Below are 26,913 nucleotides of genomic sequence, written 5' to 3' on the forward strand. Positions count from 1 at the left end.
TCGCGATAACAACCACACATGATATCTCCAAGGTTGCTGCCAAGCTCCGCCGTTGTGTCCATTTTGTCCCTGGACGTCTTGCTTCTCATAATGCTCTAGAGAATCAGCTCATATTCTCATGGGAAGCGACCCACTTCCTCATTCAGATAGGTGAGTTCCATCAACAGTGTTCACTGCTACACCCCACTTCAATCTAAAATTGAAACTATAAAACTCATTAAGACTTATTAAAAGTCATCCTTCACATGCAGTCACACTATCACATCTACACCATAGGGAAGGGACAGAGAATTAATTCTCTGATAGTGTTTACCTTTACCCACCACAAATTAGTTGTCTCATTCGGAACCTTGATCTTGGGATTTCCAGTCAACAAGGTTGAGTATCCTTCATGGCAAGTTATTATTTTATGAGCTTAAGTCCCATTCCCTCTCGATGTATAATTACGAACTATCTTTTTAGAATATCCTTTCGTCAAAGGCCACTAATTTTTCTGTTGACTTCCCTAAGTCTATGAGGTTCTCTTTTGACTTTACATGTCTACTGAGACCTCTTTTTGACTTCACCAATCAACTAAAATTACTTTATTAAAGAGGATAGTTGTCATACCGAATGAGCCTTCTCCGAGTATGTCTAGACTTCGTCATTGCTCATTTACTTTAGACTCACATAGTCAATTGAATTTCTGCAATGATGGCCGGGCTTCGGTCACGGAGGAATACCTTATAAGAAACATCTTAGTAATCATTCGTCTTCCTCTTATGCTTGAATTAAAGCACACGAACTTTGATTTCTTCAAAATACAAGTTGATCTTGTCTGTCTTAAGGACTTTCTTAGACAGACACTCCCTAAGAGGATACACACATAGGCTAAGATTTATCCATAGCCTGAAACAACAACATCTCTTAAGGTCTGTACAATATGTATTACATACACAATTTAAGATGTACCTCAAGTATCGCAAATCTCTAATCAGATCATCCCAGTAATTCTCTTGAGATACAAGGGTATTTGTATACACCGGATATACTTCACATTTACAACACACATTAAATGCATCGAGTTTGACAAAGAATATTTCCTTCAGAATATCTTTTGGTTCCCTTCGATCCTTTAGATCAAATAAACCAATTGGTCTTTCAGTCAAGTCATAAATATCACATATTTCATAGGTGGTTGTAAAGCATATAAAAAGTACATGTACTATTCAGTAGTACATTCTTTACATCTTTCTCAAGATTAAGGTTAGTGCAATATATATCACATATTTGAAATTAAATATGTACCTTATGCATTCCAATCTATGATTCTTTAGTAAGACCATCCCTGTGATTTCCCAGGTTAAACGCGGACATTCAAATCTGTTTTACAACACATACTAAACGCGTTAGACAGAAACTATATCCTCAATATTTCTTTTGGTTACCTACTGATCCTTTAGACAACTTCAACCGCATGATAGTTTTCTGTCAAATCTTAAACAACATCGATTTATTAGTGGATATAAAACAGTTATATGTTTGTCACATCACAAGATTTCATCACATCACAAAATATCATAATAGAGACATGCGGTACGATAAGTATCTAGGTTTATACATATATGTATAATATGGTTATATCATGTACATTTCATAATTTCCAAACCTTGTAGTTTGTCCCACATCTGATTAACCATTAAGGATACTTTCTCAACATCTACTTATGTATCATTACCTAATTCAAGTGTTCCTTTTTGGAAAAAAAAAGGTGCACTAGCCTACAGATGCATAAGCAACTCAACTGGCCAAAATGCCTTGAATCCGTCCAAGTATGACTATGGCCAAAGGTCCCCCCATATTTTAGTACTTCCAGTAAGTTTAAAATGGCAACTAGGATAGTAAACTAACATGATAAACCTATCCTCTTCTCTTTTGGTTGAAATTCCCAGCATTTTTTAGAATGTTCTTATTCTACATTCTCATTATAAAGGTATACTACCAATATAGTTTTCAACGAAAATCACATACAAGACTTATATTAGGAATGTTAACTAACCCTAAGTATCAATTTCTACTTCAAGAAGAGATTTACCTAATCAAATATATATCTCAAGATGTGGGTTGGTACCTGAAACGAGTTCCACTGTACCTTTTCATAATTATTGAAGGAGATGATTGCTGCACAATACTCACTAGTACCGTCACAGATGCTTTTGTTGGTAGAGAAAGCACTTCGATTCGCAAAATCTAGTGTTCCAGTTCCACATCTATCGCCTCATATTTGTACCTAGACATTCACCTGATTAACTTATACTTACAACCAAGGTTAGTGATAAAAATTAGTTAATCAAGAATATGGTACAATTTCGATAGTTTACGGAGACTAGTGTACTCAGCAGTATACAATTTAGCACATCCGTCGTCTGCACAACTCTTCAAGGATTTAACTTGAAAATGACTTATCAATTAAACTTAAATCAAGCAGCAAAATTGATATCGATAATGTTCGGCCTTCATATATCTTGAATTGATAAAAAATATTCTCTCCCATCTTAACAAACCTGGTGAACAACTTTACGCCGGTTAACACCATCACTGGCCATCATGAACGGTATTTTGGACTCCTCATCATGCTCGTGTGGTGCCAAATTTTCTACTAAAACGGATAGAACCTTCTGGATCTTATCCATACCCGCATGAGTGTGTCTGGCGTCTAAGGATAGCATGATATTCCTTAGCATCAACACATACAGGCTCTTCAACATGGGTTGAGCACCATATGAAAAAATACTTCTATAGTACGGATCTGGGTAAGGATAAGCTTGTCCCACAGCATGTCCAAATTCGCAGTGAGGAGGGATCATCTACTCCACCAAGGATGATGCCACGCCATGACGTAAGATTCCATGTGCTTGGGGCTGATGTTAATTTCAAACTGCTTTTGCTGCTCATCAGCTCCACTGTCATCAGATTGAGATGACTGATCACGTTCAGAAGAAGTCAAGATTCTAGATTTTGAATGATAGACTATATACACCAGAAATATCCAATCAAACATAATAACTCTGGCTAGAAAGCCAAAACCCTGGTTAATCTTATCATTGTAACAGAACCTACAATCTTAAAACAGTTTACCGATATTGCGTTAAGAGTGGGAAATAGGAGGAAAATGGGGAACCAATTATCTATATCTTCTCCAAGTGTCTTCTTCTTCTTTTTATAGCACTTCAGGCCAGACTTTGTGTTTACTGTAGTCCAGTTATCTATCTGATTCATCCCGACATCTCTTAGCCCAAAGCTCCCATATCAAGCACGAGCAAGGAGAGTGCGCTTCTGAAAAGCATCTGGAACGGAATAGTACCCTACAAGAGCATCCAATCTCAAAGAATTTATCGTCCTCAACCCGTATCGCATTTCCACTATGAGGAACACTAGGCACCATTTGAACCTCTGATTGTCTTCTATGTCACTCCAAAATAAAACAATCATAAAATTTTGCTAAATCCAATCAGAACTCTTACATACTGATTATGGCAGTTGAACGACCGCAATTTTGTACTTCATTAGAGACATACAAGTGGAATAAACACAAGGATCTCTTTCCTTGCGCAGACGCCGATTGGCTCTGGTATTCACTTTTCAGCTCTTTAGCAGGCGTATATATCACCTTTTTCTCGTGTAGGTACTAGACCAGATGATGCTTGCTGCTGTCACCTTTTTCTCCCAAATATCAAGTCCAAACAAGGTACCAAAAGATGTGGTAGCTTTTTGTTGACCTAAGAACCAAACACACGACAACTGATAGATGCACGAACATTATCAGATTGACCCGCCTGACAAATATCATAATGAAAACGATCAGAACTTTGTGACATACCAATCAAAAGATATAACAATAAATTTATGGTTTCAAATTGGTATGAGAACAATTTCTCACTGGCAAGGTAGCGAACAACTACTTGCAATAAATTTTTGGTTCGATCTTATCACCTGCTAACACGTTTGATATATAGGTTCTTAAAGAAGAAATTGAGAGATAAGCAATCTCTGAAACAAACTATACATCACATGCTTGGAGACATTGATATTTTTTACGAATTAATCTTTTCGATTCAGTAAGCTAGACAGTAATTCATTAGTCAATTTTACAACACATATAGGCTCTTTCACGTCCATAATAAAGCTTCATATCTAGCTAGATTTTATGTTGCCCTCATACAATTATTTAATCTACAAAGTGCGCACAAACAAATTAGTTATGGATTCTGGGGACAAACACCAATGTATATAATTACGTGGTGCAGCTTTTCTTCTTAGGGTTCAAAAGAAAATTTAGGTTCACGAGAAATCAAGACCAACGCTCCACTTTACTGGACCTAATTATTAAACCCAATTGCGCAATTTTAATTGTTATTATGCAGAAATTCTTGTCTTAAGATTGTTGGGAAATACAATCAAAATTGAAAAACATATCAAACAACTAATTAATATAAGAGGCACTTATCAGTTTTTTGTGTCGTCTCCTGCAATTGTTGATGTATTGAACATCCCTGTTAAACAACATAGAGAAAAAACTTGTAATAGTAGATTCAGGCGCATGTTCAACATACTGTCCTTAAGACAAGAATGTCCGGCTACACTCTGAAAATAGCCCTACGGGTACATCTTCCTCCAAGATACAACAATTTTAATAAATTTGAATAGCACATTCAAACTTGGCCATTTAGAACTTGACAGCGGAAAAACTCACGATTCGTTAGCATTTAGAATCCTCGTATCAAACAAAGAAAACGAAGAAGAAGTACTTAAAGCCGGTGGATACAAGAGATAGTTTTTTCTACATATAAAAGCCTTAATGCAATTCCATATATATATGTAAGATAAAAACTTACCCAATAAAACTAAGAGATAATTATGGAAGGTATTTTAATTATTTTGAAAAACCGTTTTATAATAAAAAATTTATTCACATAAAACCAGGTGGTTTTCCAAAAAGACAACCAAAGAAGTTTGCAGCAAGAGGCAAACCTCCACACTTTTCCGCTATTTGCTCTCTTTTAATTTTAATATTTGTAGTCTCAGATGCCCCGCCCGGAGAAAAAGCTTTGTTCTTGATGATAGACAACCACTCCTCTTCAGATAATACATTTAGATTGTAAGGAAGAATTAAACCTTGCACCACCGATGCAACTTTTTAACTGCGTGTTGTGATTATAATTTTGCTGCCAACAGAACCGCAGCAGTCTAGGACGCTCTTAAATTTATTCCATTCTATGGGATCTTCATTCCATAAGTCATCTAGAACTAGCAAATATTTTGTTCCTTTTAATTCTTCGATAACTTTTTTTACAAAGACATCAAAGTTTGAAAAATCTTGGCATCTAGAACCAGTTGCCGACTCCATAATGTTTCTTAAGATTTTAAACACATCGAAGTCATCTGAGATGCACACCCACATTTTTTTGTCGAAGTATTTTTCTACTGATTTAACATTGTAAATGAATTGCGATAAGCAGGTCTTTCCAAGTCCCCCCATACCCACTATGGATATGACGGAGACATTTTCATGTATATTAGAATTTACAGAAGAAGAAGTTGATGGTAAACATGATGATGAAGACATGCTCATGTTTGTTAAAAGATTTACTACTTTTGATTTATCTGCATCTCTTCCTACAAATTTTGAATTATCTCCAAAGAATAAAGTAGTTAGCCGCATATTATGATGCTCGTATTCACCACTGCTAGTACTACTAGTAGTTTGAAACTGAAATCTTTCCATACTGATTGCTATTTGATTAAACTGTTCATTGATGCCTTTGATTCTATGAGCCATTTTAAATCCAAAGATAACTTGATTGAAGGATGAGAAGAAGTCGTTTACCTTATTATTCTTATGAGATCGACGCATAGATTCGTAAGAAATTTCGTCCAGAACATCATCAGCATCGTAGGAAACTTCCTTGAGACTTTTCAACCGAAGTGAAACCCCAGGATCGTTCATCTGCTTCCTCTCTGCATCGGATGTTTTAGCCTCAATAAGCTCCAATGTTTGTTTAAGCATTTTCAGCTCATCCTTGACACCCCAAGCAAGACTAATCTCATTTCCAAGCAGAGTAACCAGATTTTTTTAACATTTCAAATGCACCATTAATAAGAATACCATCGAACGCCATTATAAATTGATGTTAAACAGATTAAAAGATTGAGATTGATTCTTTTTTTGTTCTTTTTTTTTTTGTTAGAAGTTGTAGATGTTTTAAGAAGATTCTAGATTATTCTAGAATTGTCTAGCTGTTTCATGATTTTGGTATAGCTAGAGGTTTTCTATTTTGGTTAAACTCAAGGTTTCCTGATTTAGTTAAACTCTAGGTTTCCTAGTATAATCCATATACTTGGAAGACAAGTTTGTAACCTATATAAATAGGCGTACAAGTTTTAGGGAAACATATATACAAAACAGAATTTAGAGAAGAGTTCTCATAACTAGAGAATTTTAAGGTTTAGAACGTTTTTTTCATAGAGAATTATTTGAGGTTTGTGAACAGCATTCTGCTGGTCATAGTTTGTTGATTGATGTATCAATCGTTAGGGTTTAATTCTTTGTAAATCTATTCTATAATAAGAGTTATGGAAGTTATAATAGTAATACCCTTTTCGTGACTTTTTTCTTTCTCTTATCAAGACGAAGCCCAAAATACTTGCTAGGTGATACAAGAATGTGGGACATTAAAGGTGATTCTTTTGATACTATGGAGGGTGTTTGTAACGGACCAGCGAATTTTTGGTTCCAGCGGGTCGGGTTAGGACCCATTTGGAAAGCTCTGACTCTTTGATACGCCATTTAAGTAAAACTTTTGTTCACTAATAATCCTGCACATGATAAAATTCTCATTAGTTTCAAAGTTAGAATTTTATGAGCATGTCCCATACCATAATACTCATAATATTTCATAATATTTCCAATTACCAAAAATAAGATTCGGCCAGTTGCCGAAAATAAAACAAGGCCAATTGCCAAAAATTCAAAGACGGTCGATTGCCAAAAACCACAGAATTCCAATTGCCATAGATAATATATGGCCAATTACCAATATTCACAGAACGCCAATTGCCCTAAATAACATATGGCCAATTCTCAATATTCACAGAAATCCAATTGCCCAAAATAACAAATGGCCAATTGTCAATATAGAACTAGTCATAAAAACTCAAGGTGACCAAACTTGTGGTACAGAAACCCCACTCAAATGTTGGGATCCATTAAAACTCCATCTTAAACAAAACTGATACAAAACCCCCAAATTTTTAAGAAATTGATACAAAAACCCGAATATCAAAATTGGTTTCATCAAATTCTTTGGAGTGTTTGTGTTACTTTTGTTTTTTGGGTTTTTGTGTTACTTTTGTTTTGATGGGTTTTTTGTGGATGGATAATGACGCCTTTGGGATTGTAACTCGCGGACCTTTGTCAATATGTACGGAAGGCCAATTGTTGTTGTGTTGTGGTAGTGGTTTGGAGTTGTTGTAGTTATTATCAACCAAGTTGTTGCGCAAGTTGACGGTTGCTATGTTTGCTGGGCCAAAAATTAAACCTATTGGTGGAAACATCATGGATCATGCTTCTAGGACAAGGTTTGTTCGTTATGATGAATCTCTGTATCCTTTAACTACCTTTTTCTCGGTTGATAATATTATACAGACGGTAATAAATATTATTTGTCAGACTGGCATTGCGTAAGGGAAGGGCAGAGGAGCGTATTTGTAAAGTAATCAGCTCTCCATGTTTAGCTGAAGCTGAAGCACGGTTTCAGATATCTGCAGAAGGTGTCACTGACGTCAAGGACTGACTGACTGGCCATTCATAACACCATTATCTCTTTCTTACTCCACCAAGTCGGTCAATTGCACTTACTACCTACTCGGAAGAATTCAAGAAGTTGTATATCTGGAATTTAGTTTGTGCAGGGGTGGTTATTCAATGTATAGTCTGACACAATTGTCCTGTTACCAGCCTGTGTTTTACATTGATTTTTTTGTTTCTTCATACGTCCTTGTATAAAAACTGAGCTTATATGTTATGAAAAATTTGCATTCCAAGCATCAAAATTTCCTGAAGAGGATATTATACATACAGTTTTGATTCCAACAAGAATTGAGTCCGTGTCAAAATCAAAAAAAGAAAAAAAAAAATTGTGTGTGACCCTATGAGATATTTTCCACGAAGATAGTGGGAAAATCCCACGATCAATGGTGGATGGCCAGAAATTCTAGGATATCGTGATTTCGTGCAAACAAAATAAGGAAATTTTTTTGCTGGATAATACAACTCTTAAACGGTTAGTTTTTTACAATCCAGTGTTATATATTTCAAACCCCAAAAAACCCTAGCTACACATTTCAAATCGACTTGTAGATCCAGAAAATTAAACCAGAGAGAGACGTCTGATCGAGATGGTTGAAGCTACAATATCAGCGAAAGGGCAATCTGAAAAGATCCAATACACTATAGATCCTAGCATACCAAGTCTGATCATAGTCATGCTTAAATCACAAGTTGGTGGAGGTTTTTGGCTGGTAACTCTAATCTAATCTAATCTGTCATCTTCTCATATCTAAATCTAAATGTTCTTTTCGTGTTGATTGTTTTATGTTTTTGTTTGTTAACAGGGGGCTCCAACTGAGTTTTGCAGAGCTTTTATGTCAAAACATAAAATTGTGATGACATTGGTGGATCAAAAAAAACAAAAAGTATGAAGTAACTTACATTCCTCCAAAAGGACTTTCCGGTGGATGGAAAAAGTTTGCTATGGATCACAAATTAAGAGTGGGAGATGCAGTGCTTTTTCAACTGGTTGACCTTATGGAATTCAAGGTTGTCATTGTTAAGGAAATGGTGTTGCAGACACTAACGGCAGAGCAGATATTGATGATGATCTAACCCTTCTGCAACTGAAAGCGCGAGCGCAGAGAAGAACTCAAGTTTTTTTTTTTGTCAGACTCTATTGCATTGGATTTTTCAGTTTGTGTAGTGCATTAAATTGTTGTGCTTTAGAGTTTAGTTACTTATGCCTTGTTGTGCGATGTTTAAATTAGGCGATGCCAGTAAGAATTTGAAGCGGGAGAGAAAACCTGTTGCAAAGCGCCAACGTGTAGGTAAGAATTTTAAGTAAAATGAAAAATATTGCTGTTGAAAATGAAATTGTATTGGTAATGTAGTTTACTTAACGCGCATTGTTTTGCCATGTTTATACTAGGCGATGCTGGTAAGAATCTGAAGACGGAGGAAAAACCTGCAGCAAAACGCCAAAGGCGTGCTCCTTTAGCTGTTATTCGGGATGAAAATGGAAATCAGCAGCAACCTGATGACAATGGTGATGTGGTAAATTCAGTGGTTGGAGATTTTGAGAGTTTCACGAAAATCGTTAAGGATTTGGTTGGAGATTCTAAATTGCCGGAAGATGTATTGGAGAAATATTACAATCTATGCTGCACCCATAACTCATTCCTTCATGCAAATATTTGTCCCGGCCACAATGGTCAATTAGTTGCGGGTATGATTATCGAGACTGTGGAAATTGTTCATGGCATCAGGTCTTGCAAACTTCACGACACTTTCAACGGTGAGGTGGAACGGTTTTTGGTGAATACTTGGATTGCACGACAATGTGGGACTAATAGTTAGATAATGGTTTTTGGTGAGTACTTCCGCACTTGAAAGTGTGGAATTGAGTTGATATTTATATAAGAGAATACAGTGGTTGTTACAACTTATCCAACCTATTCAAAAGCATCAGATGCTATAATAACGCCAACAGAAGAAACGTAAGAGTATTCTAAAGAATATTGCAAAATACTTGATCCTTAGCTTTATCCACGGCAATGATATATATTTCAGTTGAGATTCTTCAGCAGATGAGTTGGTAGTCTTAACACCTCCCCTCAAGTTGTACTTCAGCTGATGAGCGTGAAACTTGTTTCTAATACTTTGGAACCTAGGTGTAGCCAAACCTTTTGTAAATATATCCGCCAGCTGATCCCTTGAGCTAATAAATTTTACTTGTAGTGTCTTGTCCGCAACCCTTTCTCTGACAAAGTGATAGTCAATTTCGATATGCTTTGTCCTAGCATGAAACACTGGATTCGCAGTCAGACAAGTTTCCCCAGATTATCATACCAAATCATAAGAGTAGAATGAACCACCCCTAGTTCCTTTAGCAGAGATTGAATCCAAATCAGCTCAGAAGTCGCAATTGCAACTCCGCGATACTCAACCTCAATACTTGATTTTGAAACTGTCTTTTGCTTGCGTGCACTCCAAGATATCAAGTTTCCACCAAAGTAAATGCAGTAACCACTGGTTGAACGCCTGTCATCCAAACTGCCATCCCAATCAGCATCTGAATATGCTTGGAGTGAAAAATCATTAGAACACCTCAGATGCAATCCAAAATCAACTGTATTTTTGAGATATCGCAAAATCCTTTTGATTAACTCCCAGTGTTCAACATATGTATCATGAATGTACTAACAAACCTTATTTACAGCAACGTAGATATCCGGCCTTGTTAGATGGAGATATTGAAGAGCACCAACAACGCTGCGGTATAATGTAGGGCCTTCAAATTTTCGAGTACCAAGCTTTTGTATCTTTACATTAGGATCTAGTAGTGTGCACACAGGCTTTACTCCATCTAGTTTCGTTCTCTTCAGAAGATCAGTAACATACTTCCGTTGAGTCAACACAAGCTCTTTGTCATGTCTCAGAACTTCAACACCCAAGAAGTAGCTCAAATTTCCCATGTCCTTTAAAGCAAAAACAACACCCAGATCTGATATGAGTTTTCGTATTTGAGAAGGATCTGATCCTGTGACAATAATGTCGTCCACATAAATCCGAACATAAGTAACGGAAGACTGAGTATGTAAAATAAACAGAGAACTATCTGCGATGGAGCCCTTAAACCCTAGCGTCTGCAAATAATTATTGAGCTTTGAAAACCAGGCCCGTTGCGCCTGTTTTAGTCCATAAAGTGACTTATGCAGCTTACACACAAGGTTTGGATAGTCCAGATCCACATAACCTGCCGGCTGACGCATGTAGACATCTTCTAGTTGGCTATGAAGAAAAGCATTCTCCACATCAAGTTGCTTTATATGCCAGTGATTCATAACAGCAATTGACAAAACCAGACGAATTGTGCATGGCTCAATAACTGGACTGAAGGTCTCTCCATAGTCCAGATCCTCTTGCTGGTTATAGCCCTTTGCTACCAAGCGAGCTTTATTCTTGTCAATGCTACCATCAGGATGCTGCTTAATTCGATACACCCATTTAGAACCAACTACCTTCATACCTTTCTCGTATTTCACCTGTGAATAGGTTCCATTGCGGATCAATGCATTGATTTGTACCTCATTAATTATACAAGCGCATTGAGATTTCCTTATATATATAAACAAGATCCGGATGATATGGAACGCAGGATCTGCCTCCAGATCAATCCTGACTGACTTTTGATCTTGGAATCAAACACTCCCTTCTTTTTTTCTAATAAAATTGATACTTACCCGTGTTATGATAACTATAGCCAAAAGTTTTTATGATTCTATCTGATGCTAGTTGTTCCTCGAAATATGCTGCTTAAGTGAACCTGATAAATAAGCTGCATGGACATGGACCTCCGCCAGACCCATTCATGTGATAGACCCTCGTTCTTAAGAACATCCTTTCTTAATAATCCAAAGATGTGAATTTTTCATTTCGTCATGAGTCTAGCATTTTGGGAGTTTAATCCAAAACATCTCGCTGAACACGACAGTATACTAAACATCATTGTTAATAAGATAAGATGTTTTTGATTAATTATTCGGCAAATATTTGATTCACATAAGAACCAAATAAATTAACAAAACGCAAAAATACAAAATAATAATTAAAATATTAATAAGAAAACATCTTTTGAAATGGATGCTCTAAACCATCTCCGTAGTAGCCACCATCTCGACGAATGCTCCACAAACATTGATATTTACAATGATCGACCCAGTCTCTCCTTGCGTAGTAAGCTGTAAAGTGTTGTGTATGTGACTGACCATTTTGAGGATCATACCAACTTGAATCGCATACAAATTTAGTTGATTTCGAATAATTAATATTGAATCTCCATAGGAAATTTTGTGATAAAAATAGTCTATGCGGACCTAAATCATTTTCACTTGACCAGCAACGGAATGTGAATGCTATGTTCGGACCTATATCATTTTGGATTGTGACTGATGTTTCTCCTTCGACTGAATGTGCACAAAATAGTGATAAAGTAAGAAAAATGAAGAGGAAGATAGCAGCAGCAGAGACTAAACTTGAAAATGATTTTGGCATTGTGATTGATTGGAATAAGAAGTTTTGGAAAATAATTGTAATGCTAGTACTATTCTCTTCATGGTATTTTATAGTGTGTCAGGTGATTTAATTCAAAAGATTTGTTATGATTTTGTAAACCATTTTTATACGTTTAGAAGACAATTAAATGTAGATATGCTGTTTTAATAACAAAGATATCAAAAATACTCTTTTAATATCCTTTGCGTAATTCACCCAACTATTTTAGTAAAAATAATTTGAATATGGTAGACTAAAATGCCAATTAAAAGTAGATACCATCGATTTTATACTCAAAGATATCAAAGAATTCTTTTACATCTTCCGGATATTACACCCAATATATTTTTAATAAATTAATTTAAACATAGTAGACTAAAATGGCAATTAAAAGTAGATACGGTTTTATACTCAAGGATATCAAAGAATTCTTTTAGCATCTTCTGGGGTTATTATGGAAGATGCAACAGCCAATATATTTTTAGTAAATTAATTCTGGGGTTATATTTTTAATATATTCTGGGGTTATATCAAAGAAGTCTTTTACATCTTCCGGATATTACACCCAATATATTTTTAGTAAATTAATTTAAACATAGTAGACTAAAATGGCAATTAAAAGTAGATACGGTTTTATACTCAAGGATATCAAAGAATTCTTTTAGCATCTTCTGGGGTTATAATCGAAGATGCAACAGCTTTCTTGATGAGTCTCGTCATTTTCTTTGTATGTTCATTTATAAGGGTTAGGTTGGCACGATTTATAAAGGGGATACCAGTCCTAATAAGTGCTAATATCATTTCGTCGATCCAACGGTCAGGATCGGTGGGATTTTTTTGTCCTATATAAAACGGTATCAGCACTTACTAGAACTGGTATCCTCTTTATAAATCATGTAGGTAGGGGTTTGGTACAGAGAAGGATTTCCTACCACAATTGTGAGATGATTTCTTGCTCGACAGGTGGATTTGGATATCCTTTGTGAAGTTCGGCAAGCCCAAATAAATTTCTTCCGATAACTCTAGAGGAACAAAAGATCAACAGTGGTGTATTGCGTGAAACCGGTCATCTAGTGAGTATGATTCCCGGGTGTTGATACTGCATGTTCATATACGACAACAACAATAAAACATAATACTTGGGTGACACCTAATTGGAGAGTTGGTATATCGAAGATGAATTTGACAATCACACCAGCTGCTTATTAAATTAACTTTTTGTACCGAACATCCAGTATCAGACAGGTATTTATAGCCGGTTTTCAGCTATTCTACCATTTACACATGTTTGGTGTAATACAAACTAAGGTGTATCCCATCTCCTTTGCTGAGATGTCGGGGAAAATTGAGTCAGCCTTCAAGACCAACGACAAGCCGTTTTTTCTTCGTTTTCTTCTTCTTTACTTGCTTCAGAAAGAAAACTGCCATCGTCATATTCATCTTCATCATCTTTAATCTATTCGGCAAGAAACTTTTTAGGGTTACACAAATCTTCATCATCCACTTTCTTATCCTATACAAGAAAGTTGCTTTTCTCTGCGTCTTCTGTGGAATTGGAGAAATCTTATAAAAAGTAGTTTAATTGAACCGGATAAAAAGTGAATTGTACTTGTCCGTCAATGGTAAGCCCATTCTTGTTCTAACTGGATCTACACCAGCAGTTAGCCTAGTCTTTGGTCACACTCGTTATACATTCGGTGATTGGCCTTTGTTAACCTTCCCTGGCTACTGGATGCCACGGCCGATTACTGCATACAATCAGAAGTTCATAGTCACCCATAGGGCAGCAAAGAAGGGTTGGAATCATTTGACAATTGATGCAGCTCTAGTAAAAAATAGACCAGGCGAGAATCGAGCAGCATGTGGGTTTATAGTCAGAAACTCAGATATGGAACCACTGCATACAGGGGAATGGATGGTTACTGATACTCCGAGTGAGAATATCAGATTCTATGAAATGTTGTTACTGTGGGCACTTAAAGAAATTGGGTCTTCATTGTTCCCTCTCCAAATCTCTAGTGACAACACCTACATAATTGATCTGCTGAATGATCTTCGAGCACAAAAGCACATCCATGACTTGCAGAAACTTATAGAGAACGCACCATACGACGAGAAATATCTGATTCCCTACCAGAAGATCATGCAACTCACTGAAGCACAGTTGATCAGATCAGGGTGGACCTGGAATGAAGTAGTATTCTCACCTCTCCCAAGAGAGGCCAATTATACGGCAGACTTTCTCGCGAACACAATCCAGACACCAGGTGTATCTGTCATCATCACCCCAAAGCTTGGCAAGAGATCCATTGAACCTGAAATGCCTCCCCCAAATTTAAATCATATCCTAACCATGGATTCCACCAGGGGATTCATCATATTCTGTGATGAGACTAGACTGTCTCGGGAACAATTAAAGCAGTTGGCTTTGTTTGCCAGCGAATGCAAAGCAGGAAAATCATATTTCTACTAAATGCGTACCACTGGCAATACTTGTAAATTGTAACGTAACTGACTAGTACTGTTTCTTGCTATTCAACTCTGCCAGCTGCTTATTCTGTACTGTGTTGCTATTCGTCAGATTTTGTAACTATGTTTCTTATGAAACAATTTGATATTATATGATCATGTGTTCTTGACTTTAAGGATGTCAAATACTTTATGCACTAATAATAGCAGATGTATCAACTTATACCAGTTTTTATGAAATCAAAATTCTTTTTTAGCGCAAATTCCTAACCCAATAAGTGGCTGCAAATATGGTTCGACACACAATTGTACGACACTAAGTGACTGTAAACAAATTCCACACCATTAGAATAAAGTGACAGGAGGATGCACGTACAGGTATGTTGATGCCCGCAGAAGTTAAAAGAGCAGATATAAACATCAGTATCCTCTGCAGAGGACAAGAGGAATCAGTCCTGACTGATGGAAAGATTCGTGACATCTTGAACATAACACATTAAATTGCATATACACATGCATTGGAATATTTGATAGGGTATATATATCCGCTGAAACAAATACGGAAGAACCCGTGTGGCAGGAAGTAATGAAGCCCCGGCAGGCAAACAGATTCCTAGATACACGTGAATAAACAATAAATGTCAGGAAACACAGATATACACGATATGTTGTTTTTCTTAAAAAGAACATCTAAAAATACTCAGTTTTAACTTTTCTACATTGTGCTGTCTAACTGTTGCCCTTTCAATATCTTTTTCATATAGTAAGGTAATGGATTAGCTGTACATAATCTAATTTTGATGAGAGAAAAAGGCATTGAGATCTGAGTTGAGAAGGGAAAGACTTGTGTACTTGAATAGAATGTCATGCAATGATCTGGAAAGGAAAAATGGGAAAAAATCTCTGGTTCTGTAGCTTATATTCTTCCCATCTTGTTCACATGGTAAGAGAAACTCCGCAAAACTTCTTAACGGATATGATGAGGCTGCCTGCCAAGTATAAGAATGAACATGTGCTTTTGAAGGCATCTCACATGAACTGCAGTGGTAACTCTTAACAAAACACAAGCACTTTACTCAGTCTCCGGTCATGGAGTTGGAGACGCAAGAAGAAGTAAAAGAAAAAGACCAAAATCAGATACTGAGAAGATTACCTGACCAAATAAATCGTCTCTTAGAAACCTCCCCAAGGGCTTGTGCACAAACGGTTCCTTTCCACACACCCCGTGTTGAGAATGAAACCAAGATGCTTCAATGGTTCGAAGGGGATGGAGGAAAATCTTCTTTGGAAGATCCTGGCTCTTCGAGGTGATTAGGTCTTGCTGATGTTGACTTAACCGCAAATCCAGGTTTAGTAGATATTGACCTATCAATACTGGAAGGTTTATCGGGCAAGGCAACAGTTATCGGAGACTTTAATGGAAGTTCTGGATTAGAGGCACCTTCAGTGGAAGTTCTGGAAGAGAGGCACCTTCATCAGCAAGAAAAGAAGTCTCCAATGCCAAGTGATATGCTGCAAAGACACCATACTGGAGAAAATGTTTAACCTTTTTCAGCTCATCGCCATTAGCACCCTTTGGCAAGATCTGAAAACAAAATTTCCGCTTGAATCATATTCAGTGAATTAAAGCTGACATAATTAAAAAAATTTAAAAAGCTAATATATCTAAGAAATTCAAAAAGCATCATCCTAGAGGGATTGAATGGGAAAACTGATTCACACGCCAAAGAAAAATTTCGACTCCATATTGTGTTTACTATATTTCAAAATAAATTCTATCATTAATCCTGATCAAAGGTATATATACCCTATGAAAGATTCCAATGGATGTGTATAGGCACTTTAATGTGTTATGCTCAAGGTACGGATTGCATTGAAGTCTACGAGACTCGGACAATATTCCGATGAACTAAGAAAACTGAACTGTAATGAGTTACAGAACTTACTGACAACGGCTTGGGGCACCCTTCAAAGCTCAAAGAACAAATGTGTCTTCACCAATTTCTTTCCTCCCTGCCCAGCACTCCGATGTACTTCAAGGAACTTCTCCACGTGGAATGCTTCACAATAACCCGGCTTTTTAGATGAAAGGTGATAAATCGAAGGAACTATTTGTGCCCCTGTGCAGCGTGCTATATGCTCTAACAGAAGCCTCTTGATATTGAGAACAAAAGATGTGTCTTTTTCAAAGAGGTATTCTTGAGCAAAACGTGAAACTGATTTTTCTACCAACAAGATATTGGGATGATGAGCAACTACCTTTGCTACTGGCATCGTCAAATAATCAGTTTCCTATATATAAAAAAAAAAGCGAGACAATAAGAACAAAAATTCAAGGAAACAAAGAAAAACCCAGTCTATACCTATAAAATATGGATCTAAACATGTATCACGTAATCCCAAACTCCAAAAGTGTTAGACGTAATATCTACAGATACTGGATACATGCCCATATAACTAATCAATGAATTGTTTTGTTTGATTTTAATTGTATCTTTTACATATACTGTCACACCATCTGGAATATATTAAGACCAAACAAAATAAACAGTAACTGAAAGAAAAAGATATTTAATAATATAAAATCACTTTCTGTAATTGATTAAACACCCCTTTTTACTCAAGAGCTCCGCCAAGGATAAGAAAATGGGGCTTCTCAATTTTTGAAGCCATTCGCCAGTTGGAAAAAAAAAATCTTACAAACAACTCCTCTAACAGAAGAAAGAAAGGAACAGGTAAAGTCAGTGTAAGCCGTTAAAACCGTAGCAAGAAATAAAACCGAAATGCTACTCATTGTTATTTGTGTATATGGGTACTTCAAAAAGAAGCTGCACATATGACTTATATCATCCATATTTTATTATATCAGGCAGTGTAACCAAGATCATTCGTGGAGCCGGATTGAAGCTATAAAAAGACCCAAAAAAAAGTCTCACTGTCTGGGGCCAAAAAAGGGCGTATCTAGGGGATTTTAGTTCGACTAAGGTTATATTCACCACTTCATTAACAATCAAGATAGTACAAACACATGGTATGTAGAAGAGTACACTGACCTGTTGTTGTTTCCAGTGTGGAATTAGTCCATCAAGTACTCTTGGTTCAAAAGCATTCCCAGATAAGATGAGATATATGCCCCAACTTGAGCACCTTTTCCAACACAAATAAGAGAACTATTTTTTTCCATGATCCATTAGTATGTAAAACTGGAAAACCGCTGTATTAATTTCCAGTTCGCTATTACATAATTGATAACCAAGACGTGACACTGACATCACTACAAGAAAACATGGCTTAAGCGACCAAAATCCCAGCAAGAGCCCATAATTTTAGTCACTTTAAGAGTTTAAGCATCCAAAGTTGCAACTGCCATAAAGTTTGGCGGCTACAAACCTGTGTCATCTAATATCTAGCCACGACTGAATGTGTTTGCTCGCTACATCACTCTTTCAAGTCATCTATAGCATCTTGAAAAGTGCTCAGGTAGCTATTTACTTTGAGGCACCGACTCCTAGCAACTAAAAAATGAATCGGTTGGTACAACCTCTCTATGAGCAACCAAGTTTAAGCGGCCACCACATGTTCAAAAGAGAAGTCGGTTTTGGAAGTAGGCATTTGAAACCAATAATGATCTCATTTTAGTTTCTTATTAGTTAGATTAGTGTCATACTGATCATGGTTGTTATCTTAGTTTACTATTAGGGGTGCACAATGGCATGTCGGTCTGGATTTTAGGAAAAACCATTGACCAAACCGTATACACCTCGGTTTTCGATTTCAAAACTGCCACTGAACTATTGATGGATCAGTTGCGTTTGAAACCGATCCCAGTCCGCTCGGTCATTTTCTGGCTACTACTGTTTTAACTGGTTTCAAATGAGAAGAAAAAAACAAACAAAAGAAACCAAAAATCTATCCTACAACATGAAATAGATCTCGGAGCTTTACCGAACCCTTGAAAATTTAAAATTATATCGATAATTCCTTCGGTCAAAAAATATGTGGAACTTGGTCAATTATGCCGATTAACGCATCAGTTCTCATCTCGGTGAAAAATAGAAATCAGCTTGGCCAAGGTGAAATTTTTGGTCTCGGATAAATTAAGTGAACTAAATGGATATCTGAGTTGACTTAATAGCCAACCATATAAACGCATGGAATCCAAGAAAAATCGAGTAACTATTGAATAAATTTGATTAATAACGGGTGAAATTCGTTTGAAATTAATAGGCAATAATACAATTATACCCATGGAATCCAAGGAAAATCGTGTGGAGCGAGCGATGTTGGATAAGGTTAATATATAAGAGGTGAAATTGACTAAAGAGTATGGACATTCGGTTAAAATTATCAATAACATGAGAAGCCGATGTAATACAAGAGAAAGTGGGTGAGGTCGACCGACATAAAGTAGAACTGACAGATAATTTTTTTTTTAAGTGTACTAAATGAAAATTCGATATGATTTAATAGTTAACCATATAAACCCATTGACTCCAGGAGCAATCGAGTGATATTGAATAAAATTGATTGATAACATGTGCAATTGACTATAGTCAATCGGCGCATACGGTTAAAATGATGAATAATTAGAAGAAAACCGATATATCTGATTGAAAATGAATGCGGCAACCAAATTTGGTACGATTAACCGGTAAAAAATAAAATTAAATGAAGTGGACGGAAATTTGATTTGAATTAATCGGTAACCTTATAATTAAACCAATGGGAATCTAAGAGAAATTGAGTGAGGCCGAGAGAGATTGGATAACATTAATATATAACGGATGAAACCTTTTTCCGGCGACTTCGAAAAAGAAAGTGGCTCCAAGGTCGAAACCTAGCCGGGAGTGGACTACTATAAGTCGAAAACTATGTAAGAACGTACCAGTGTACAATATGCCAGAACATGATATTACTTCAAGACTTCTTGACGATATGTATTGAATCACTGCAAATTAAAAAATCGGGTAGGATCCATTGACATGGTTATATCGATATAATCTTCACATTTTAGCGTCATTTTTCTACTAAGCTCAACCTGCAATGAATTTGAAGCTAATTTTTGGGTGACATGTTCCTCATATAAAACTCTACATTTATACCAAAAATGAAAATATTCCGTAATACGAAACTTCACCATCCATAAATGAATGCCTTATGAAAGAAACACAAATCTACTTTAAAGAAACACGTCATTTTTTCTACTGAGCTCAACCGGAAATGAATTTGAAGCTAATATTTTGTTAACATGTTCCTCATGCAAAATTCTACATTCCTACCAAAAATTAAAATATTCCGAAATACGAAACTTCACCATCCATAAATGAATGCCTTATGAAAGAAACACAAATCTACTTTAAAGAAACACGTCATTTTTTCTACTGAGCTCAACCGGAAATGAATTTGAAGCTAATATTTTGGTAACATGTTCCTCATGTAAAATTCTATATTCCTACAAAAAATGAAAATATTCCGAAATACGAAACTTCACCATCCACAAGTGATGCCTTACGAAAGAAACACAAATCTACTTAAAAGAAACACAAATCCATGAGGATCCGCATGAGATTTTTCCAACCAATAGAGAACTAAAGTCTATAATCCTACGGATATCAACTTACAAAGAAAGCTCATACGGATTTTGATAAAAATTAGTAGTGGACTAATGTCCCGTTGTTTCGAAACGTGGAAGATGAGATAAATCTCATCCATCAATTTGGTTTCTTCTCTATGCCATCCAACGGCCTGTAATTTGCCTTTCCACATAAAGTTTATCGGAAAACCTAATTCCTTTGGAGAACTCTTTTCATTCCTCTCTCTCGTAGAAGCAGCTGCGCCTCCTTCTCCTACTTTTCTCATCTTCTTCTTTCCTCCATCTTAGATTCTCAATAGATCTTGTTCTCATTGGGTTAATTGATAAAATTTGCTTGTTAATTGTTGTTCATTGGGTTGGATTTACTAACGAATGATTCAAAATTTTTGATTTTGTTATTAAGATATTTCTTTGTCTGCAATGATTGATTGTAGTAATAACAGTGTTTAGGTATTAAGGTTTCGTTTCTTATTCCTCTATATTGATCTGCATCTCTATGCCTCTCTCTTCATATCCATGTTTTCCTTTAAGATTTGTTACTAATCAGGGCTTCATGCTTTGATGTGTAAACAGAACAGTTATCTCTTTGCCGTTTTGGACCATAAATTAATTAAAATCTATATGAAATTGGTTGCATTAGGAGTTTTTGATTTTCTCAAATGGGTCTGATTTTTTTTTTTCTATCTTTGAATGAATAAATTATCACAAATTATCAGATTTTATTGATAGGTTTCTTATTCAGTTGGTCTCGTTTATCCATTAAATGATTGAGTTTGTTAATTTGATTTTTATTTGTTTAGAATTTCTAATTCATCTTCCTCTGTATTAATCTGTATCTAGATGCATCCGTCATCTTTTCCATAAAGATTTGTTATTAATCAAGATTTCAAGCTTATTGTTCTCTTTATAAAGTTTTGTTGTCTACACTGATAATATGTCTTTGGTCGTTTGGACCATAAGTTACTTAACTCATCTATATATATAAATAAGATTCTTTGATTTTTTTTTCAATGGGTCTGATTTTTTTTTTCTTTGGTTCGGAATAAACAAATCAAGTGAAGTTTGCTCCTACGCATACTTTGAAGAAGGTAAAAAGTATCAGGTTTTGTTGATTTGTTTCTTAATCTAGTTTTTATCCTTTTTTTTTTCTTTTAGTTTGATTCCTGATTATAGTTAGTTCCACTTTGAATTTGCTGGTTTGTATATATGCAGGACCAAAGTTCACATTTTTGGGGAGGAAGAAACCAGATTTAGGATGAGTACTCTTATGATCTACAAATCAGAGCTAAAAGAATAGATCGAAGGATATTAGATTGCAGATCTATTTAAGACTGTCCTGTGAAATTCAAGAACTTTGATGGGTGCAGGTTGAAGTTGTTGTTTCAATGGTGCCATGTATCATTAGATTTTAATTTTCTTTCCCAGAGATTGTATTTCATTTTTGTAAAAATATGAGATTGTAAATTGACTAATAAATGATGTTGTAAATTGAATTTTGTGATAATAAATTAAAATTAATGTTGCATTAAATTTTGCTCATATTTGTCCCTATATTAATTTTAATTTTACTTTTATTCATCTGAGTCAAAATTTGTCCGTTGACCATTTATCCAATCAGAACATTCCCGTCGATGAAGAAAGAGCAACTAATCTCTGATAAGTTTAAAGCATTGGACAATTGAGTCGCCCTAAACCATTGTCAACTTAACATATTACTCAGTAGGATGGTTGAAATAAATTTAAAGCAATTATATTGGTTAGCCGTTGATGATAGTTGAAACATATTTGGAGCAACTCATCTCAGAATAGTTGGAATAAAATTAAAGCAATCATATTAGTTAAATGCTGGTAGTAGTTGAAACATGCTTAGAGCGAGTGCCTAGCTGCTCTAGACTTGTTGAAATCCCACCTTTTGCAACTCCAGAGCGAGAGCCAAATTAAGTCGCTTTAAGGGATAGAGCGACTCAATATGGGCTTTTCCAACCAAAAATGCCTGGTCGCTTAATCCAACTTTTCTTGTAGTGCATGTTCCACTAAGAAGAATGTACAGTATCACACCAACACTCTAGATATCAGCTTCTGCTCCATAATGCCGCCGCAATACTTCAGGAGCCACATAATATGCACTACCATAAATTCAAGACTTTTAAATACTTCCCGTGCACCAAATTTTATGATCATCAAAGTCAGTATCGTCAAAAAAAAAAAAGATATTTAGCAACAGCAGAAGCAATTGACATGATTATGTGTCATTAAAATATGTTTGGCTTTGATGAACAAAACAGTACCCGACGAACCAAAGAAATGCACTCAAACATTGATGAGCATTAAGCAATCCCATGATACCAATAAAATGCTATTAGAATACAAGCCTGCTCTTCAGACATTCCAGTTAAGACCTCAGATTAGACAAGCCACTCAAATCCTACACACACAGGTAGGCGCTCAGTCGATGAACAAAGGTATGTATGGTTTCTAGCCATTTCGGCATCAAATGTCTAATGTGAATTTTACTACAGTTCACACTCAGTGTCTGAAATGTTAAAATATCATAGACATACAAATCTCCTCTAAAACGAGTTAATTTTCATTTTTCTAGAACTAATACCTCAGTTGTTAGATTAAAAAACTAATCGTTGTTTTTCACTAGTTAAAAAGGCATTCTACTACATAGCCCACATTCAAATCAAGCAGATAAGCTGATTTTAAAATAAAATTGCACTACAAAATTCAATCAGAAACACCTCACAATCCAAAATCAAAATTCATACATATAGAAATCACCACCACAAACAAATTCATACCTGAAAAACCAAAAATCAGTATTCTTTTAAGCGGAGAATCTTCGCACACCATCACTCAGAATCAGGTTTAAGATCTTCTTCGAAAAGGCACAATTCAACTCAATCTGTGGGTGCAAAATACCGAACACTCATTAGTTATGCGAATTAATACGTTTAGCATTACGCGAACAAGAACGCATGTTACATATCCAGGATGACGAGTCTGATGACATCACCTAATCACACTAAAAGTATGAAAAGTTATGAGGTAGTAAAGAACACGTGCGGAAAATATCAATGTGAGCGTGCATCATTGACGCGCATCAGATCCGAAAATGGGGGTTTTATTAGTTGTCCTCAATTATGTAATCCCCTATAAAAGGGACCAACCACCATTGTAAAAGGAGGGATCTTTTTGGTGAGCTGAGATAAAGCATTTAGGAGAGAAAAAGTTATTTGTTTTCCAAGTTAGGGTTTTCTCATGCCCTCTTTGTATTTTTTCTAAGTTTTTAATAAAAAATTTTAAGTTTTTCACCATGATTTCTTAGTACTAGTACAACCGTTGCCACGGTGGAAGGGCCGACCGAAGTAGAATCTGAAGATTGGGTTTGTCTGCGATTACTTTCGCCCCGTTTCAGAAAAAGAGATACTTCGCTCTGTTTCAGAAAAAATGATACTTTGGTCTCGTTTTATAAAAAGAGATACTTTTGCTCCGTTTCAGAAACGGAACGAAAGTATCACTTTTTCTGAAACGGAGCGAAAGTATCACTTTTTCTGAAACGGAGTGAAAGTATCTCTTTTCCTAAAACGGAGGGAATGTATCACTTTTCCTAAAAAATCAACAAACTCGACTCCGCATTGTTCACAAAATTTTGGGTCTTCTTTTTCATCTCCGATTACTCGATAGTTTCCACAGACACAAATTCCACTTTTTATAGGCCCAACAATTCTTTCACAAAATAATCTATCTTTTTCCGGCTTATTGGTTTTGTAATGAAAAGTATAAGGTTTTGTCTCCTCTCCAACAACCTCGGAATGTGAAAGTATCATTTTCCCAGAAACGGAAAATTAGTTGATCCATAAATCAAAATATGATTGTCTGATGTGTTATGCATCCTTTGTGGTGGATTGCATAATGGCTTTATTTTCAATTTTCGAGAATTGTGCCCAAAGTGAAAGTATCACTTTTCTTGAAACGGAAGGAGTACATCGTTGTATTAGTTGCAACAGAAAATTAGTTGATGCATAAACAAAAATATGGCTACATAAAGTATTAATCATCTGTGGTGGTTTTTATAATGGATATATACATTTAATTTTTTAAAATTGTGCCTAAAATAATAAATACCTCCGAATTTTTCGTAAAAACTCTAAATTTGATATCGTTGTTTGTACTCATATCGTAGATTTTTTTTATAACCTTTCCAACGAGATAAAATTTGTAAAATTCCAAGGCACGGATTTTTAGATATGTTATATTAAAGTTTTCTTTCCAATTATACCCCTGAAAAGATAAGATACATGAGGAGTTATAGTAATTTGACTAAAAGGGAGTGACATTTTTGGTTTTTCGGCCCTGACCATTTGCAATCTTTTTTTGTCAATTGATTACTTAGATTTTTTAAAAAAGTTGCCATATAAGGTCCTCCCTCGGTTCGCTCGGTCGGCCCAATAATTCATAGATTATCAATAGAGTGTGGTTGTAGGAAATCCTGCAACTACATTTTGGCGCTAGAAATCAGCTTGGATGATATACCCTTTTGGTGAATTTTATTCAAAAAAAAACTTAAATATTAATATTTTTTCATCACTATGTCATCGATCTTTGAGATTTTAGAAGTTTAGATCTGAAAAACGTAACCAAAAGTTTTCATCTCATAATTTTTTTTTCATTAGTAACCTTTTCGATTATTTAAAGAGTACTTTTTATTTTGTCAAGAGAAGCTATTGTTAAAGGAACAAAAATGGTGAGGAAAGCAAACGCGGGAGAAAACGTGACTCCAATTAGGAGAAGTGGGAGAATTGCAAAACGAAGAAGAGGAGATATCGCTGAATCCTCAAGGATGTGAGAAAGATACGACCAACATCGAAAAGTTAGATCCCAGATTCAGCAAGTGCAAGAGGAAAACAATCACAGGAACTACGATGAGGCAAGCGTTCATACCACAGATACAGGTATAACGGAAGAAGACGAGCAAAAAACTGTGGAGGAATGACCATTAGGAGATAATGAAGACAACATGACAATAGAGCAACTCAGACAAAGAATAACTGAAGAGAGAAGGAGATAAGAAGAAGCGCGTGAGAAATTTGACGCGTCAGAATGATGAGTTAAGAGAGGAAAACCAAAGGCTACAAGGGCATAGGTCACGAACCAGATCAAGAGCAACACGTGCGAGCTCAAGATCAAGAACAAGTAGGAGCACGTCCAGGAGAAGTCAATTTGATCGTAGAGATGATGCACGAGAGCAGCCTTTAAATAACAACTTTGTTGAGGATTTCCATGTAGGTGATAATATACAAGAGGGCGGTCATAACAGTAAGGAACAACACCCAAATGATGGAAGATACATACAAGAGGGAGAAAATATCCGCATACAAAGAAAATAAAAGAGGAAATCGAGAAGATATCCAAAGAGAATACAACCGCGTCCATGATGATCAGAAACAGGAAGATGACGCAGAGCAGGCGCGTATGATACTCCATGGAAGATAAATGATGCGTAATTAACGTGATCGTGAAGAAGAAGAAAGGAATCATGATGCAAAAGTACATGCAATGAATGAAAGAGAAAGACGCGGAAGAAGAAGAGAAGACACAGAAGAACGAGAACTACAAGAGGCGCTGCATCAAAGTAGGCATGGAAACAGAGTAAGACATTCAAAGATAAAAAGGCCTATGTAAAAATATGCAGATCAAACCATGAATGAAATTTTTTTAAGAGAGTTAGCAGAAGTAAGAGCTATGATGATCGCACGAATAGATGGAGGAAGGAGACAACTAGATGAAGCGATAAAAGAAGCAGGGAAAGCACCGTTCGCAAGGCATATACAATGGCAGGAGTACCGGCTAAATGGACCTTACCTGTTTTTAATAATATTTTTGATGGAACCACATGTGCAATGCAGTATATAAAGGCGTACAACAAATCTTTATTGCAATGGGAAGATAACGACGCGGTCATACGTAAGTATTTTCCTGCGAGTTTAACAGGAGAAGCTTTACAATGGTTCGAAGGATCACCAATGGGAACAATTAGGTCATTCAATCATCTACAAAGTATATTCTTAGGTTTGTACATCAGCAACAATATGTTACGACCAGGAATAGAGTATGTAGTCAGCCTAAGGATAAGAATCAACGAAAGCTTATGCAACCTAACTACGCACTGATGAACCATGTGTAGCGATATGGCTGGAAGAGTGGAAGAAAAGAATCTTATTCTAGCTTTCATTAATGCTATTTTTCCAACAGATTTGTTATATACGCAGATATTCAGAATAAAGGATACCATAACCATGTCAGAGTTGTGCGAATTCCAATAAGAATATATTGCTCTAGAAGAAAAGAAAACATATATGGATTCTTACCTGGTTGCGATTACCAATGCAAAAGAAGGGAATGCAAGATTACTTCCAAAGATAGCAAATGCAGTCGCAAGCATGTTCCAAGGGAGTCAAGAAAAGACATTAATGGAGGATAA

At 35.9% G+C, this 26,913-nt stretch overlaps 2 protein-coding genes and 1 long non-coding RNA gene across 3 annotated transcripts; 2 read left to right on the forward strand and 1 right to left on the reverse strand.

Annotated features, from left to right (window-relative positions):
- Nucleotides 1-5,176: 5,176 nt before the first annotated feature.
- LOC113337059 (putative disease resistance protein RGA4) lies at nucleotides 5,177-6,046 on the reverse strand. The gene has a single exon (XM_026582750.1). The coding sequence runs from the start codon at nucleotides 6,044-6,046 to the stop codon at nucleotides 5,177-5,179; it is 870 nt and encodes a 289-aa protein (XP_026438535.1).
- A 2,390-nt stretch (nucleotides 6,047-8,436) lies between these two features.
- On the forward strand, nucleotides 8,437-9,667 carry LOC113337060 (B3 domain-containing protein Os01g0234100-like). Its single transcript, XM_026582751.1, has 4 exons — nucleotides 8,437-8,559; nucleotides 8,653-8,733; nucleotides 9,045-9,138; nucleotides 9,240-9,667. Exons 1-4 carry the CDS (start codon nucleotides 8,437-8,439, stop codon nucleotides 9,665-9,667), a joined length of 726 nt encoding a protein of 241 aa, XP_026438536.1.
- A 10,999-nt stretch (nucleotides 9,668-20,666) lies between these two features.
- Nucleotides 20,667-21,951, forward strand: LOC113337252. The gene is made up of 2 exons (XR_003354149.1): nucleotides 20,667-21,514; nucleotides 21,639-21,951. It is a non-coding gene; the product is annotated as an uncharacterized LOC113337252 (long non-coding RNA).
- The last annotated feature ends 4,962 nt before the right edge of the window (nucleotides 21,952-26,913 follow it).

Source organism: Papaver somniferum, unplaced genomic scaffold (assembly GCF_003573695.1).
Source record: "Papaver somniferum cultivar HN1 unplaced genomic scaffold, ASM357369v1 unplaced-scaffold_158, whole genome shotgun sequence".
In the NCBI taxonomy this organism is placed as follows: Eukaryota; Viridiplantae; Streptophyta; class Magnoliopsida; order Ranunculales; family Papaveraceae; genus Papaver; species Papaver somniferum.